The sequence below is a fragment of the Caretta caretta genome, chromosome 3 (assembly GCF_965140235.1).
Source record: "Caretta caretta isolate rCarCar2 chromosome 3, rCarCar1.hap1, whole genome shotgun sequence".
Lineage (NCBI taxonomy): Eukaryota > Metazoa > Chordata > Testudines > Cheloniidae > Caretta > Caretta caretta.
Window position 1 is genome coordinate 139798254 of NC_134208.1, and position 11909 is coordinate 139810162.

At 45.0% G+C, this 11909-nt stretch overlaps 1 protein-coding gene across 1 annotated transcript in view; it reads right to left on the minus strand.

The window, feature by feature from the left end:
* OPN3 (opsin 3) overlaps positions 1-4818 on the minus strand; it is a 29032-nt gene extending 24214 nt beyond the window's left edge. Inside the window, exon 1 of the mRNA XM_048843754.2 lies at positions 3965-4818. Within this exon, the coding sequence (XP_048699711.2) occupies positions 3965-4295 (331 nt within the window). The 5' untranslated portion in view covers positions 4296-4818. The remainder of the gene's footprint in view (positions 1-3964) is intronic.
* Between the last annotated feature and the right edge of the window lie 7091 nt (positions 4819-11909).

The window sequence follows — 11909 nt, forward strand, 5'->3', positions numbered from 1 at the left end:
GCCTTGGTCTGTATTTAAGATGTGAGCACAAACAGTGATTATAGCTAAACCTCTTTTGGTTGTTCAGTGCGAAATGAGTAAAGTTTTCAGTGGACATGTGTCAACAACACAAAAACTAACCACAATTAACACTAACTGGTACTTGCAAGGCCAAGAATTCAATATGTGTGATGACTGAACTAGCTGTTCACTCTAGAAATGACCCTGTTAGGTCCCTATGCCATGGCACAGTGAGAGAATGGAATGTGCAAGGCTGCACCTGGTCTATTTACAAAAGGACATGAACTTCAGAAAATTCAGAACTGTCAATTTTCAACTTCTCTTTAAGCACTAAATTCACGTTTAGAAAGATGCCATGGTGCACATGACAAAGTCAGAGTTCCACCTTAGAAGTCTCTAAAATGCAAGTGTAAGTGAAACTCTTCCTATTCAATAATTTGGGTAGTCTGGAATGCACCTGTTTATAAAGTGACTGGTGTATTTGTAAACATACAGCCTGGCTATTCTGTTCTTTTTCATGTGTGTCTAGATTATAAACAAACAATCTTCTTTCTACAGTTATTGGGAACAAAAAAAAAAAAGCAAAATTCAGATTAGCTGTAATTTAGAGTACCTTCAAATTAAGATAGTCAGGTTTTATTTATATATACATATAGTTAAGTGATTTTGTTTTTATATGGAAATTGAACAAAATGCATTAAAGTATCAGATTCCATTACACAATTCAAGGAGGAAGAAAATTCTAGGGGGAAAGTAATTATGTGCATCAGTGATTCTGTGGTGTAAATACTGGCCCAGCTTCTAGATGCAGCCTTAAAAGTTTTTCTGAATTTCTGGAACAATTCTGTGTGGGCATGTGGTTGTGTTTGTGTGAATGTGGGTTGGTGGCGGGGGGAGAGGGTTGTAGCAATCAATTGTATGGATATATCAAAAAAAGACAAGGCATTAACACTTCTAGAAAGGAAATGAAAATGATTTCAACTATATATAATAATGCATTTATCTTGCATTTTAGTTTGGATATGTATTTAAACACAAAAATGTAAAAAACCAGCTGTTGGAAGTCAGTGCAATATGTGAGAAAAAGAATGGTAAATTGAATGGCGTTTTTTAAATTGCTTAAGTAAATTTAATGGTAAACTCTCTGGATGAGGTCACATGCAAAATAAACACTGGTAGATGCATTGGTTTTTTTAAGTGTCTGAAATACCTGACTGATGTAGATAACATTAGCTAGTAGGGTTCTGTCCTACTATCATGGCAAGCACTAATGGGTTTACTTTTAAGACCCCCAGGAACATGCTAAGCACCATACAAAACAAGCAAATAGCTCCTGCTCTAGTGAGTTTGCAGTCTAATTGCATCTTGCACCCACAACATCCCTCCATTGCACAGTGGAAATGCTTGTTAGTAGCATTAATGAAACTAGTCATAAGTGATCAGCTAATCCACCACCAAATTGATTGTCTACTAGAGGTTAACTATAGCTGAAGATAAAATGAAAATTATATTGGGAAGTTTGGAAATCTTATAAAGGAGTTGCTTATTGGAGGTAGACTGTAGAGCGGGTGCATATTTTTTTGTGTACACCCCATCTTCATCTCTGTATTTTATACGCGTGTCAACGAATTTCTGATAAGAACTTGAAATACGAGTATTGGCTTTCTAACTACTTCTGATTGTTTACAGCAATTGCTGTATCTTTTTGCAACATTATCAATTACTAAAGAAAAAATCTTATTTCCAGCAGCCTGCACTGATAGAATACAACCTGTGTTTTATCAGACTTCCATAAACTGTCTCTAAAAATTACTTAAAGTAAAATATGAAAGATGTTCATGTCTTTTTAAAAAAATGTAAATAAGGGTTTCAGAAACACTTGTCACTATAGAAAAATCATACTTTACAGTGTTCAGTAGTTTAGGAATGCTACAAACACCAATACTACTTGTTTTTCATGTGGGTGAAGTGAACGTTCAAGATAAGAGAAGCATCAAAATTACACTTTTGTTACTAATGATATTTTTTTTAAACAAAGCAGTCAAATCAAGAGTACGGGTGTCTCTTCAGAATTGATGCAGAGAGTGGAAAAAACTAAACATGTTCCATGTTTTGGATAACTTTCTAGACAAAGACCTAGCTGACTTCTAAATTTCCTGATATTGTGATGTGGCCCCCATAATATTCAGACTTCTCCGCTGTCTGGCTGGTCAGAGATGTGTCTGGTGTGTCATTAAAGTCATTAATTTTCCCTTTGCCGTAAGGTTTTGTTTTTCCTTACAAATTAGGAGTGATGATACACAATGTTCAAATAAATCAAGGACTTTCTTTGAAGAGGTTTCTATGTTTTCAAAACAGACCCTTTTGGCAGCAAGGAGGGGATGTTGAGGCACACTTCTGATTCATTTATAGCTTTCCTGCTTAATTTTCAGTAGTTTTCTTTCTGATAATAAAAGTTACCGAAAAGGGGCATAAACTATAATATCTACCCTACACAAGTACGTTTCCATGCAGAAGGTCCCAGTCTTTGAGCTTACTTTTTGTAAATATTAGTCATTACACGAAACAAACTTTCAAGCAGTAGCCTCCTACATACTAAAAGCACAGTAAGCAGAGACTGCAGGTTTTCCCCCATTCCTTTTTCATGGAAACCATCTTTTTTGCCAGGACTTCACATTAAAACTGCCTTTCTGGACATTATTGATACCTAATAAGGGAAAGGCAGGTGCTGGAGGAAAAAAGGAATAGTATCAATAGGAGGATGAAATTGGAGGGATATGGTAGTGGAGAGAGAAAATGGCATAGGGTCAGTAGTGACGTGGGGAAAATACATTGATGGTGGTTTGGGATGGTCCCAGAGTGTGGTATGAGACCAGGTTATGCAGATGGGGGAGTTGGAGATAAGGTACAGCATGTTGTAGAAGTAGTGTAAGTAGGTGGTAACGGGACTGAGATGGGCTAGGGTCGTGATGGAAGGGGATAAAATGGCGTGGGTGGAGGTTTGAGTTAGGAAGTGAAATGAAGGAAAGGATGATTGTACATAGGTTGGTGGATGGTAGCAGGGTTGTGGGGAATGGAAGTGGAAGGACAGGGATGGGGAAAGAGGAGAAGGGCTGGTGGGAAAGAAGGTGGATGGCAGTAGGGAGGGTGGGTGGAGGGCGGTAAGGTGGGTGGTGATATGGGGCAGTGGCAGATTAGCCACAGGGCCAACAGACCATAGCCAGGGGTCCCAGCTAATTGTGGGGAGCGGGGGGCAGAAAAATTTCCCCCCCACAGCTGCTGCCTGCCTGGTGTTCCCATTGGAGAGTGGGGTTGGGGCACAGTGGTTTACCCTGTTCCCACCACATGCCTAGTGCTCCTTCAGGGATTCTGCAGGCAGAAAGGGTGTGGAGGGACCCCCATTTGCTCTGGCCTATGGCCCCACAAACCCCTAATCCACCTCTGATAGTGGGTGGATGGAGAATGGAGGGTGGAGGTGGCGAAGGCGAATGAGGTGAGGTGGGTGGGGAAGGGGTGAGGTGGTGATTGGGGAATGGGGTTGGGAAATGGCGGTAGAGAGCAGTGGAGTGAGGTGGGTGGAGGGATGAGGTGGGGAATAGGGGTTGGGGGGTGAGGTATTGGGAGAAGTGGGGAATGAGGGGTGTGCGTGAGGTGGGTGGGTGGGGGGGGTGGAGAGCAGTGGGGTGAGGTGGTTATGGGTAGGGAATACGGGGTGGGGTGGGGAATGGGGGGAAGTGGGCAATAGGCGGTGGGGTGAGGTGGGAGGCGGTGATGGGGTGAGGTGGGAGACAGTGATGGGTGGGGAATAGATGGTGGTGGAGGGCGGTAGGGTGAGGGGGTGGAGGGCAGTGGGGGGAAGTGGGTAGAGAATGGGGGGTGGAGGTGGGCAATAGGCGGGGGGGGGGTGAGGTGGGAGGCGGTGAGGAGGAGCTGGGGGCGTGCGGTCTCCTCCCCTCCCCCTTACCGAAGAGGCTGTTGCAGAACCCGTCCCAGACGCAGCCGGGCGCGTCCCAGACCCAGCGGCTGCGGAGGCAGGACACGAAGGTGAGGGCCCCCCCGCAGAGCGAGACCAGCAGGTCGCTGAGGCTGATGTTGAGCAGGAAGAGGTTGGTGGGGGTGCGCAGCCGCTGGAAGCGGTAGTACAGCACCAGCACCAGCAGGTTGTTGCACAAGCCCAGGATGCCGATGGTGGCGATGAGCAGCGCCAGGAGCTCGTAGGTGCTGGGGCTGAAGAGGGGCAGGTCCTCCCGCTGCCCCGGGCCGGGCGCCTGGCTGCTGCTGTTCCCGGAGTACATGGCTCTGGGGCTGGCCGCCGGCTCCCCGCTCACGGGCGGAGGCTGCTCACGCCGGGCGCGGCCCCGGGTCCAGCAGCGGCGGCGGCCCCCTGCCGGCTCCTCTCATCCCGCCGCCTGCCGCTGCCGCCGCCGCCGCCGGCTCCAATGAGAGGGAGAGGAGGAGCCGCCGCCGCCCGTCCGCCCGCCCCTCGTGGCCCCCTTCGCCGCGGGTGCGGGGTCAGCCTGGGGCGTGCGGGCTGCGGTGCGGCTGTGCCGGGCGTGGCGGTGTTTGCTAGGGGAGGGTCACCCGGGCTCCCACGATGCGAGCGAGTCTAGGCATCGCTGGCAGGGCTTGAAAACCCGCCGGCGCTGCCGCCCCGCCCCCGGTCCGCGGGGCGATGGAGGTTCCGCCAGCCGGGCTGCCCGCTCCCGCCAGCTCCCACTCGCGGCGGGGCCGAGCCAATGACTGCGGGCGGCGGCGGGCTTTTCTGAATGGAGACTTCAGGGCTGTGACAATCGGGGAACACCCCGCCACACACACACACACACCCGGGGGGGGGGACTTTTACATCCCATGAAAACACGCGGCAAAATCCTGCCTTTTGAGAGGGGTTTTCAAACGGCTCCGCGCGGATGCTAATACTTCTCGCTTGCCGGTCGTGCAAACACCTCCCACCTCCTCTGGGACTGGCCACGGTAGTCAAGCGACGTGCACGCAGGAGCTATTTTATAGCTGGGTGGATGTGTCCGGTTCTCTTTGTGCCTTCCGTGTGGCAAACATTAACTGTTTGGAGAGACATTCATTCTGCCCTCCTGTCTGCTGGGCGGGGGGAGAGAAATGCTTTATGCCATTAGCCTTTGTCCTGGGGATGCCTTTGAAAATCTAGGGAGCACCTCATTTTATTTTAGTTTCTTTAGAAGGGCACACTCCTACTGTTCTTGTCAACTGCTGGAAATGGCCCACCTTGATTATCACTACAAAAGATTCCCCCCCCCCCCGCCCCCGTTGGTAATAGCTCACCTTTCCTGATCACTCTTGTTACAGTCTGTATGGTAACACCCATTGTTTCATGTTCTGTGTATGTAAAATCTCCCCACTGTATTTTCCACTGTATGCATCCGATGAAGTGAGCTGTAGGTCACGAAAGCTTATGCTCAAATAAATTGGTTAGTCTCTAAGGTGCCACAAGTACTCCTTTTCTTTTTGCAAATACAGACTAACACGGCTGTTACTCTGTGTTTTCTGAAAGCTGCTTCCTTTCCTCATTCATATTTATAGTATTTTGTAAGAGATTTCTGCTTTTGTAGGATTTATTTAAAAAGAATTAAATGTAGTAACTGAAATCTTCTTTGTGAATAATCAGTTTGAGGAAACATCCATCTAAATAAATAAGATTGGGTAGGTGCATTTCACTTTCATTATATTATCCTGCCTTTCAGTTTTCCACTGTCACAAGCAAGAGTCCAGTTTGGTCACCCCACATGTCACCCAGCTCTCTCCAAAATGTCAGATTTATTGTTTTGCATGTACAAACATTGGGGCTGATTTGTACTCCGTCATGCAAAATTTCCATTGGGGGAAGGAGTGTGGGAGTAAGCCTGGGATTAAGATCTCTGTTATATGATTCACTTTTTTTTCCCCCCTGTCAATTTTAGAGCAGCAAACAGAGAAAATAGTAGGTGTGTGCTGTATAGAGGTAAATTGGGCTGAGCCAGTCTGCCTTTCTCTTGTCTAGGGCATGATTTTGAACTCATTTCTTTAATGGGGTTCTGATACATAACTCATTTGTGGAATAGCCCTGGCTGCATGTCCTGGGAAGCAAGCCACACCTGGATTATTTTCCCCTTTAAATATATGCAGCCTTATTACTGAGGGGGATAGACTGAGAACTTGGTTCTTCAAGGGACTGGCCATATTTACAAATGAAATTGTGTTTGTGGTGGTGATTGCCTTAGAAATACATACAAAATAATAATGAGGATGCTTGGTTTGTTATGGCAAATCATATGAAGCAGAAAAAGCAAATCATTTTAATAGTAGACAGTGCGAAGAATCACAGGTCACATTATTTTAATTAAAATTGCTTACAATTTGCAAACAAAAAGTGTTCAAAGCCCATTAAATAACATTTAGCCACTGGCTGAAAACAATTTAAAACCTCTTTCCCAATCCCTGCTAGTTCAGGTCCCACCTTCAGCTCCACTTTCCTGATTCAGCCTTGGCAAAGCCAGCAACTTTTTAATGTCAGCTATATGCATACTCCATGATTTTTTCCTAAAAGCAGGATTCATGATCTCTTTCTGCTCCTCCAGTCACAGACAGCTAGCCCTAATCTTGAATTGTCTTGTTCCCTTTTAAACTCTGGACTTTGTGCAGGGTGTAACTTGTCAGCTTTGAAAATTCTGAGCTTAAGTTATGACAGAGAATGTGTAAAAATGGAAATGATAGTATGAAATCATGGGATCCATGGGTCTCGTGATAGCCATGATGAAAATGCAGCCTTAATAATAGTACAAATGTTGGTGTAGCTAGTATAGAACAGGTGTAAGTCAGAGAGCAAAACAGTCCATGTTATGCTGGGCACTGTCCAAGTGCTGGATTCTGGGATGCACTTGGGGGTTTCTTATCCCACTGAATAGTTTTTTACTATCAAACACCTGGGAATGAGTAACAGGAAGCTCCCTGGGGAGGCCTTCTGGATTTCCAGAAAATGAGAGAGATCAAGAAAACTAATAAGTGGAATTGGACAAAGATCACCTCTCAACACACACAATTTTGCAATTCTTCCTTACAAAATGAAATAGATCCACAGATATGCAGCTGGTCTAATGTTTGACCTGGTAATGCCTAAATGATTAATCTTGTCAAACAGGGAATAATTTGTAACTGTTCTATAATGCTTCTTCTGTAGGTCTCCACATCATTTACAAAGGAATGAAGTTATCATAATCATCTTCATTTTGCAGAGGGGAAAGACTGGGGCACAAAGAAGAGAAGTTACTTCCCCGGGTGTTACAGCAGGTCTGGGAGCAGAACACACACTCCTAACTCTCAGTCCAATGCCCTATTTACTACAGCATATAAAGCCTCACCAGAAAGCAGATCCAATGCAGTTACAATACAGGTCATCTCATTAACTTCTTCAGCCAATCCCATTCTCAAATTTTCAGGCTGTTTTAAAGCTACAGGAAATATATTTAAGAAGAGATAGATCCATCTTCATTACACTGCTCTCTTTCCTATTAATTTATTTGTTGGCCAAACCCTGCTTGTCTTACTCGTGTGCAAGTAATTGGGAATACAGTGGAAAGACTGCACCCTGGATGTTATAGTTGCAGGAAGGGAGAAACCACAACCCATTATTTGGAGCTCCGGAAATGAATTCGTGTGTGGTGGTGTTGCAATGATTATTAATTGAATTCCACTGAAAACGGCTAGGGATTACAACATCCTGAATGTGAACTCAGAGGACAAAGACATGCACAGCTGAGTTTTTAGTGAGATGGAAACAGTTGAAGATAAGATGAAAGCTCTCTGAGCCTCAATTATAAACACAGTCCCTGAAATTCACCAGTGTTTCATGGATCATTTCTGCAGCAGTGTTTTTTATAGATTTGTTGTCAGTTATGCATCACTTGGATGTGCTGGCAGAATCCACTGACTATAAATTTGCAGAAAACCCAACATCTCATGTACATGTAAAGAAAGTTACAGAGTTCCAGCCAACTAGCATGTAAGTAATGTGTAATGATTGTAATGTCAGCATGTGAGTGGGTTTAATACAATTTCAAATCCCCTTTTAATATTCTTGGTGGTTTGAAGTATGTTTCAGAATCTCAAAGTGTTGTGTGTTTGGTTCTGCAGCTGAGGAAGTTGAGGTTGCAACAGTGAAGTCACTGTATGACCTTTGGCATGCTGGGAAATATAAGCCAAGACTCCTGACTCCCAGACCTCTGCTTTAGACACAAAGCAATAATGGTTATCACCAAAACTGAATGGGATTCTGTAATTCTCATTTGGGGACTGGGAGAGGAAGAGAGGCATGTTTTAAAACCGACCTCCCCATTTGTTCATTCTCCTGCACTCTGCTTTCCCTCTTCCTCACCCTCTTCCCTTCCCTTTCTCCTTCCCCTTCATTTTCCTCCCAGCAGTCTTCTAGTTTTGCAGACCCTCACACACTCTATCTCCCCATTTCAGAAACACTGGCTAAGCCAGGAGTGAGAAGAGACACAGTTAAGAGATTGCTGTCAGTGTTTCATACATTCCATTTCAGGAATTAGACAAAGCTCCTTTCTGAAGCCTGCTCTGAATTCTGAAAATCCAGGGGACTCTGGTTATAACAAAGTAGTCATAGCATTCTGTGCAGCCGGTCCACAGTATTCTTTAAAAATGATTACCCTGTCTTCAGCTTCTTAACTAGGATTGTTACAGCCATCTCTTAGCATTTGTTTTCTTCCTTGTTCTCTTAGCCATTCTTTAGCCTTAAAGGCAGATGAAAGCCCAGTGATTATTCACTGTGTCTATATATAGCTACAACACATATCAATAGAGCAAGGGAGAAACTTAAGGACAGAGGAAACTTTTTGTCTATTCACTACCACCGGAAAGTAAAACAATGTTTTTAAGCAGCTATATACATGCTGCTAATGCATAACATTACACTAATGTACATTTTTGTAAGTAAAAGGTACAATTTAAGGGTTTGCTCCTGCATAACTGTAATCCCGAATCATGTAAACAAGTCCCATTTTACGGGTTTGCAGAATCAGGTCTTAATTTTTAAATAATAATCTGTGTAAAGTGGGCACATTTAAAGAACATTCAGAAGTCAGGATATGCAAAACTAGTAATCCAAAATACTCAAGATAGTGACAAGGCTGAGAAAAGAATTTGGTGCCAGCCCTATTCATTTAAATGACCACATCCTTGCACAGCTGAAAGGGGCTTCTGGGCTCCTATGTTCAGGGTGCGTAGGTGAAGATAGCTCAGCCCCCAAATGTTGGTTTGGTAAAAAACAAGCCAGTGAAGTATGGCCTAGCTGTTGTTGCCTTGGTATTCTAAATTTCAGTTTCAATAGAAATTATTTATTTTTAAAGGAATAAAGTTCCCTAGCCATTTTTTCAACCCTACCACTGCAGCTTCTTGCTAATGTGACTACTAGGAAATCAAAATAATTAGAAATGGACTCCTCTATCTTCCTTGCCCAAACAGAGTGAAAGGCACAATAGAAGCTAACAGCATAAATAGTGCATAAGAAACAAGATTATTTTAAAATTGTCCTTTAATAATTTAAGGCATCATTAGTGACACAGGGAAGAAAATGCATTTAAAGAACAAGGAGCCCAATATTGCTGCCATAAACATATACATTGAAATCAATGGGAAGGAAAGTGAGCCCATGTGAATTTTAACTTGATAGCATCCCCTTAGGGTTAGTGTAAATCCTTTAAGTTTCCATTTTCTAACTCTGTTTTCAAATGGTGTAGAATCTCACAGTAATGATGGAGAATCCCATTGAGAGCAATTGATTTTTGCACGTAAACCAGACCCTAATCCTGCAATTGGAATCTTTGGGGCAAACCTTTGTACGTGTACATAGAGCCATTGACTTCTGTCCTACCCCCAGAAGACACCAGTTTTCAGGCAGATGTGACTAAATATTCAGAAACTAAGAAGATGGGAGTCTGGAAGCTCAAAGGCAAAGGTTCCTGAAATGACATTAACTCTGCCATATTCCACAACTTGCGTATTTTATTTATTCATTTCACAGTACAAAAAAGGGGAAACGAATAAAAAATACTGCTGCAATGTGGCCAAGTTAACATTACTGCATTCTCAGTGTTACAGTGCTCAGACTATCAAGCTGTATGCAAAGTTAGGCTATGGAACGACATATTCTTGTTGGTCTTCGCCTTTGCTTCCCTTCCATTGCTTGTTCCACTTAGGGTATGTCTACACTACGGAATTAGGTCAAATTTATAGAAGTCGGTTTTTTAGAAATCGGTTTTATATATTCGAGTGTGTGTGTCCCCACAGAAAACGCTCTAAGTGCATTAAGTGCATTAACTCGGCGGAGTGCTTCCACAGTACCGAGGCAAGCGTCGACTTCCAGAGTGTTGCACTGTGGATAGTTATCCCACAGTTCCCGCAGTCTCCGCTGCCCATTGGAATTCTGGATTGACAATGCCTGATGGGGCTAAAACATTGTCGCGGGTGGTTCTGGGTACGTATTGTCAGGCCCCCCTTCCCTCCCTCCCTCCGCGAAAGCAAGGGCAGACAATTGTTTCGCGCCTTTTTTCCTGAGTTACCTGTGCAGACGCCATACCAGGGCAAGCATGGAGCCCGCTCAGGTAACCGTCACCCTATGTCTCCTAGGTGCTGGCAGACGTGGTACTGCATTGCTACACGGTAACAGCAACCCATTGCCTTCTGGCAGCAGACGGTGCAATACGACTGGTAGCCGTCATCGTCATGTCCGAGGTGCTCCTGGCCACGTCGGCCGGGAGCGCCTGGGCAGACATGGGCGCAGGGACTAAATTTGGAGTGACTTGACCAGGTCATTCTCTTTAGTCCTGCAGTCAGTCCTATTGAACCGTCTTATGGTGAGCAGGCAGGCAATACGGATTGCTAGCAGTCATACTGTACCATCTTCTGCCGGGCAGGCAAGAGATGAGGATGGATAGCAGTCATATTGCACCATCTTCTGCCGGGCAGGCAAGAGATGAGGATGGCTAGCAGTCGTATTGCACCATCTTCTGCCGAGCAGCCATGAGATGTGGATGGCATGCAGTCCTTCTGCACCGTCTGCTGCCAGCCAAAGATGTAAAAGATAGATGGAGTGGATCAAAACAAGAAATAGACCAGATTTGTTTTGTACTCATTTGCTTTCCCCCCCCCCCACATCTAGGGGACTCATTCCTCTAGGTCATACTGCAGTCACTCACAGAGAAGGTGCAGCGAGGTAAATCTAGCCATATATCAATCAGAGGCCAGACTAACCTCCTTGTTCCAATAAGAACAATAACTTAGGTGCACCATTTCTTATTGGAACCCTCTGTAAAGTCCTGCCTGAAATACTCCTTGATGTAAAGCCGCCCCCTTTGTTGATTTTAACTCCCTGAAGCCAACCCTGTAAGCCGTGTCGTCAGTCGCCCCTCCCTCCATTGGAGCAACGGCAGACAATCGTTCCGCGCCTTTTTTCTGTGTGGACGCCATACCAAGGCAAGCATGGAGGCAGCTCAGCTCACTTTGGCAATTAGGAGCACATTAAACACCACATGCATTATCCAGCAGTATATGCAGCACCAAAACCTGGCAGAGCGATACCGGGCGAGGAGGCGACGTCAGCGCGGTCACGTGAGTGATCAGGACATGGACACAGATTTCTCTGAAAGCATGGACCCTGCCAATGCATGCATCATGGTGCTAATGGGGCAGGTTCATGTGGTGGAACGCCGATTCTGGGCTCGGGAAACAAGCACAGACTGGTGGGACCGCATAGTGTTGCAGGTCTGGGGCCGATTCCCAGTGGCTGTGAAACTTTTGCATACGTAAGGGCACTTTCATGGAACTTTGTGACTTGCTTTCCCCTGCCCTGAAGCACATGAATACCAAGATGAGAGCAGCCCTCACAG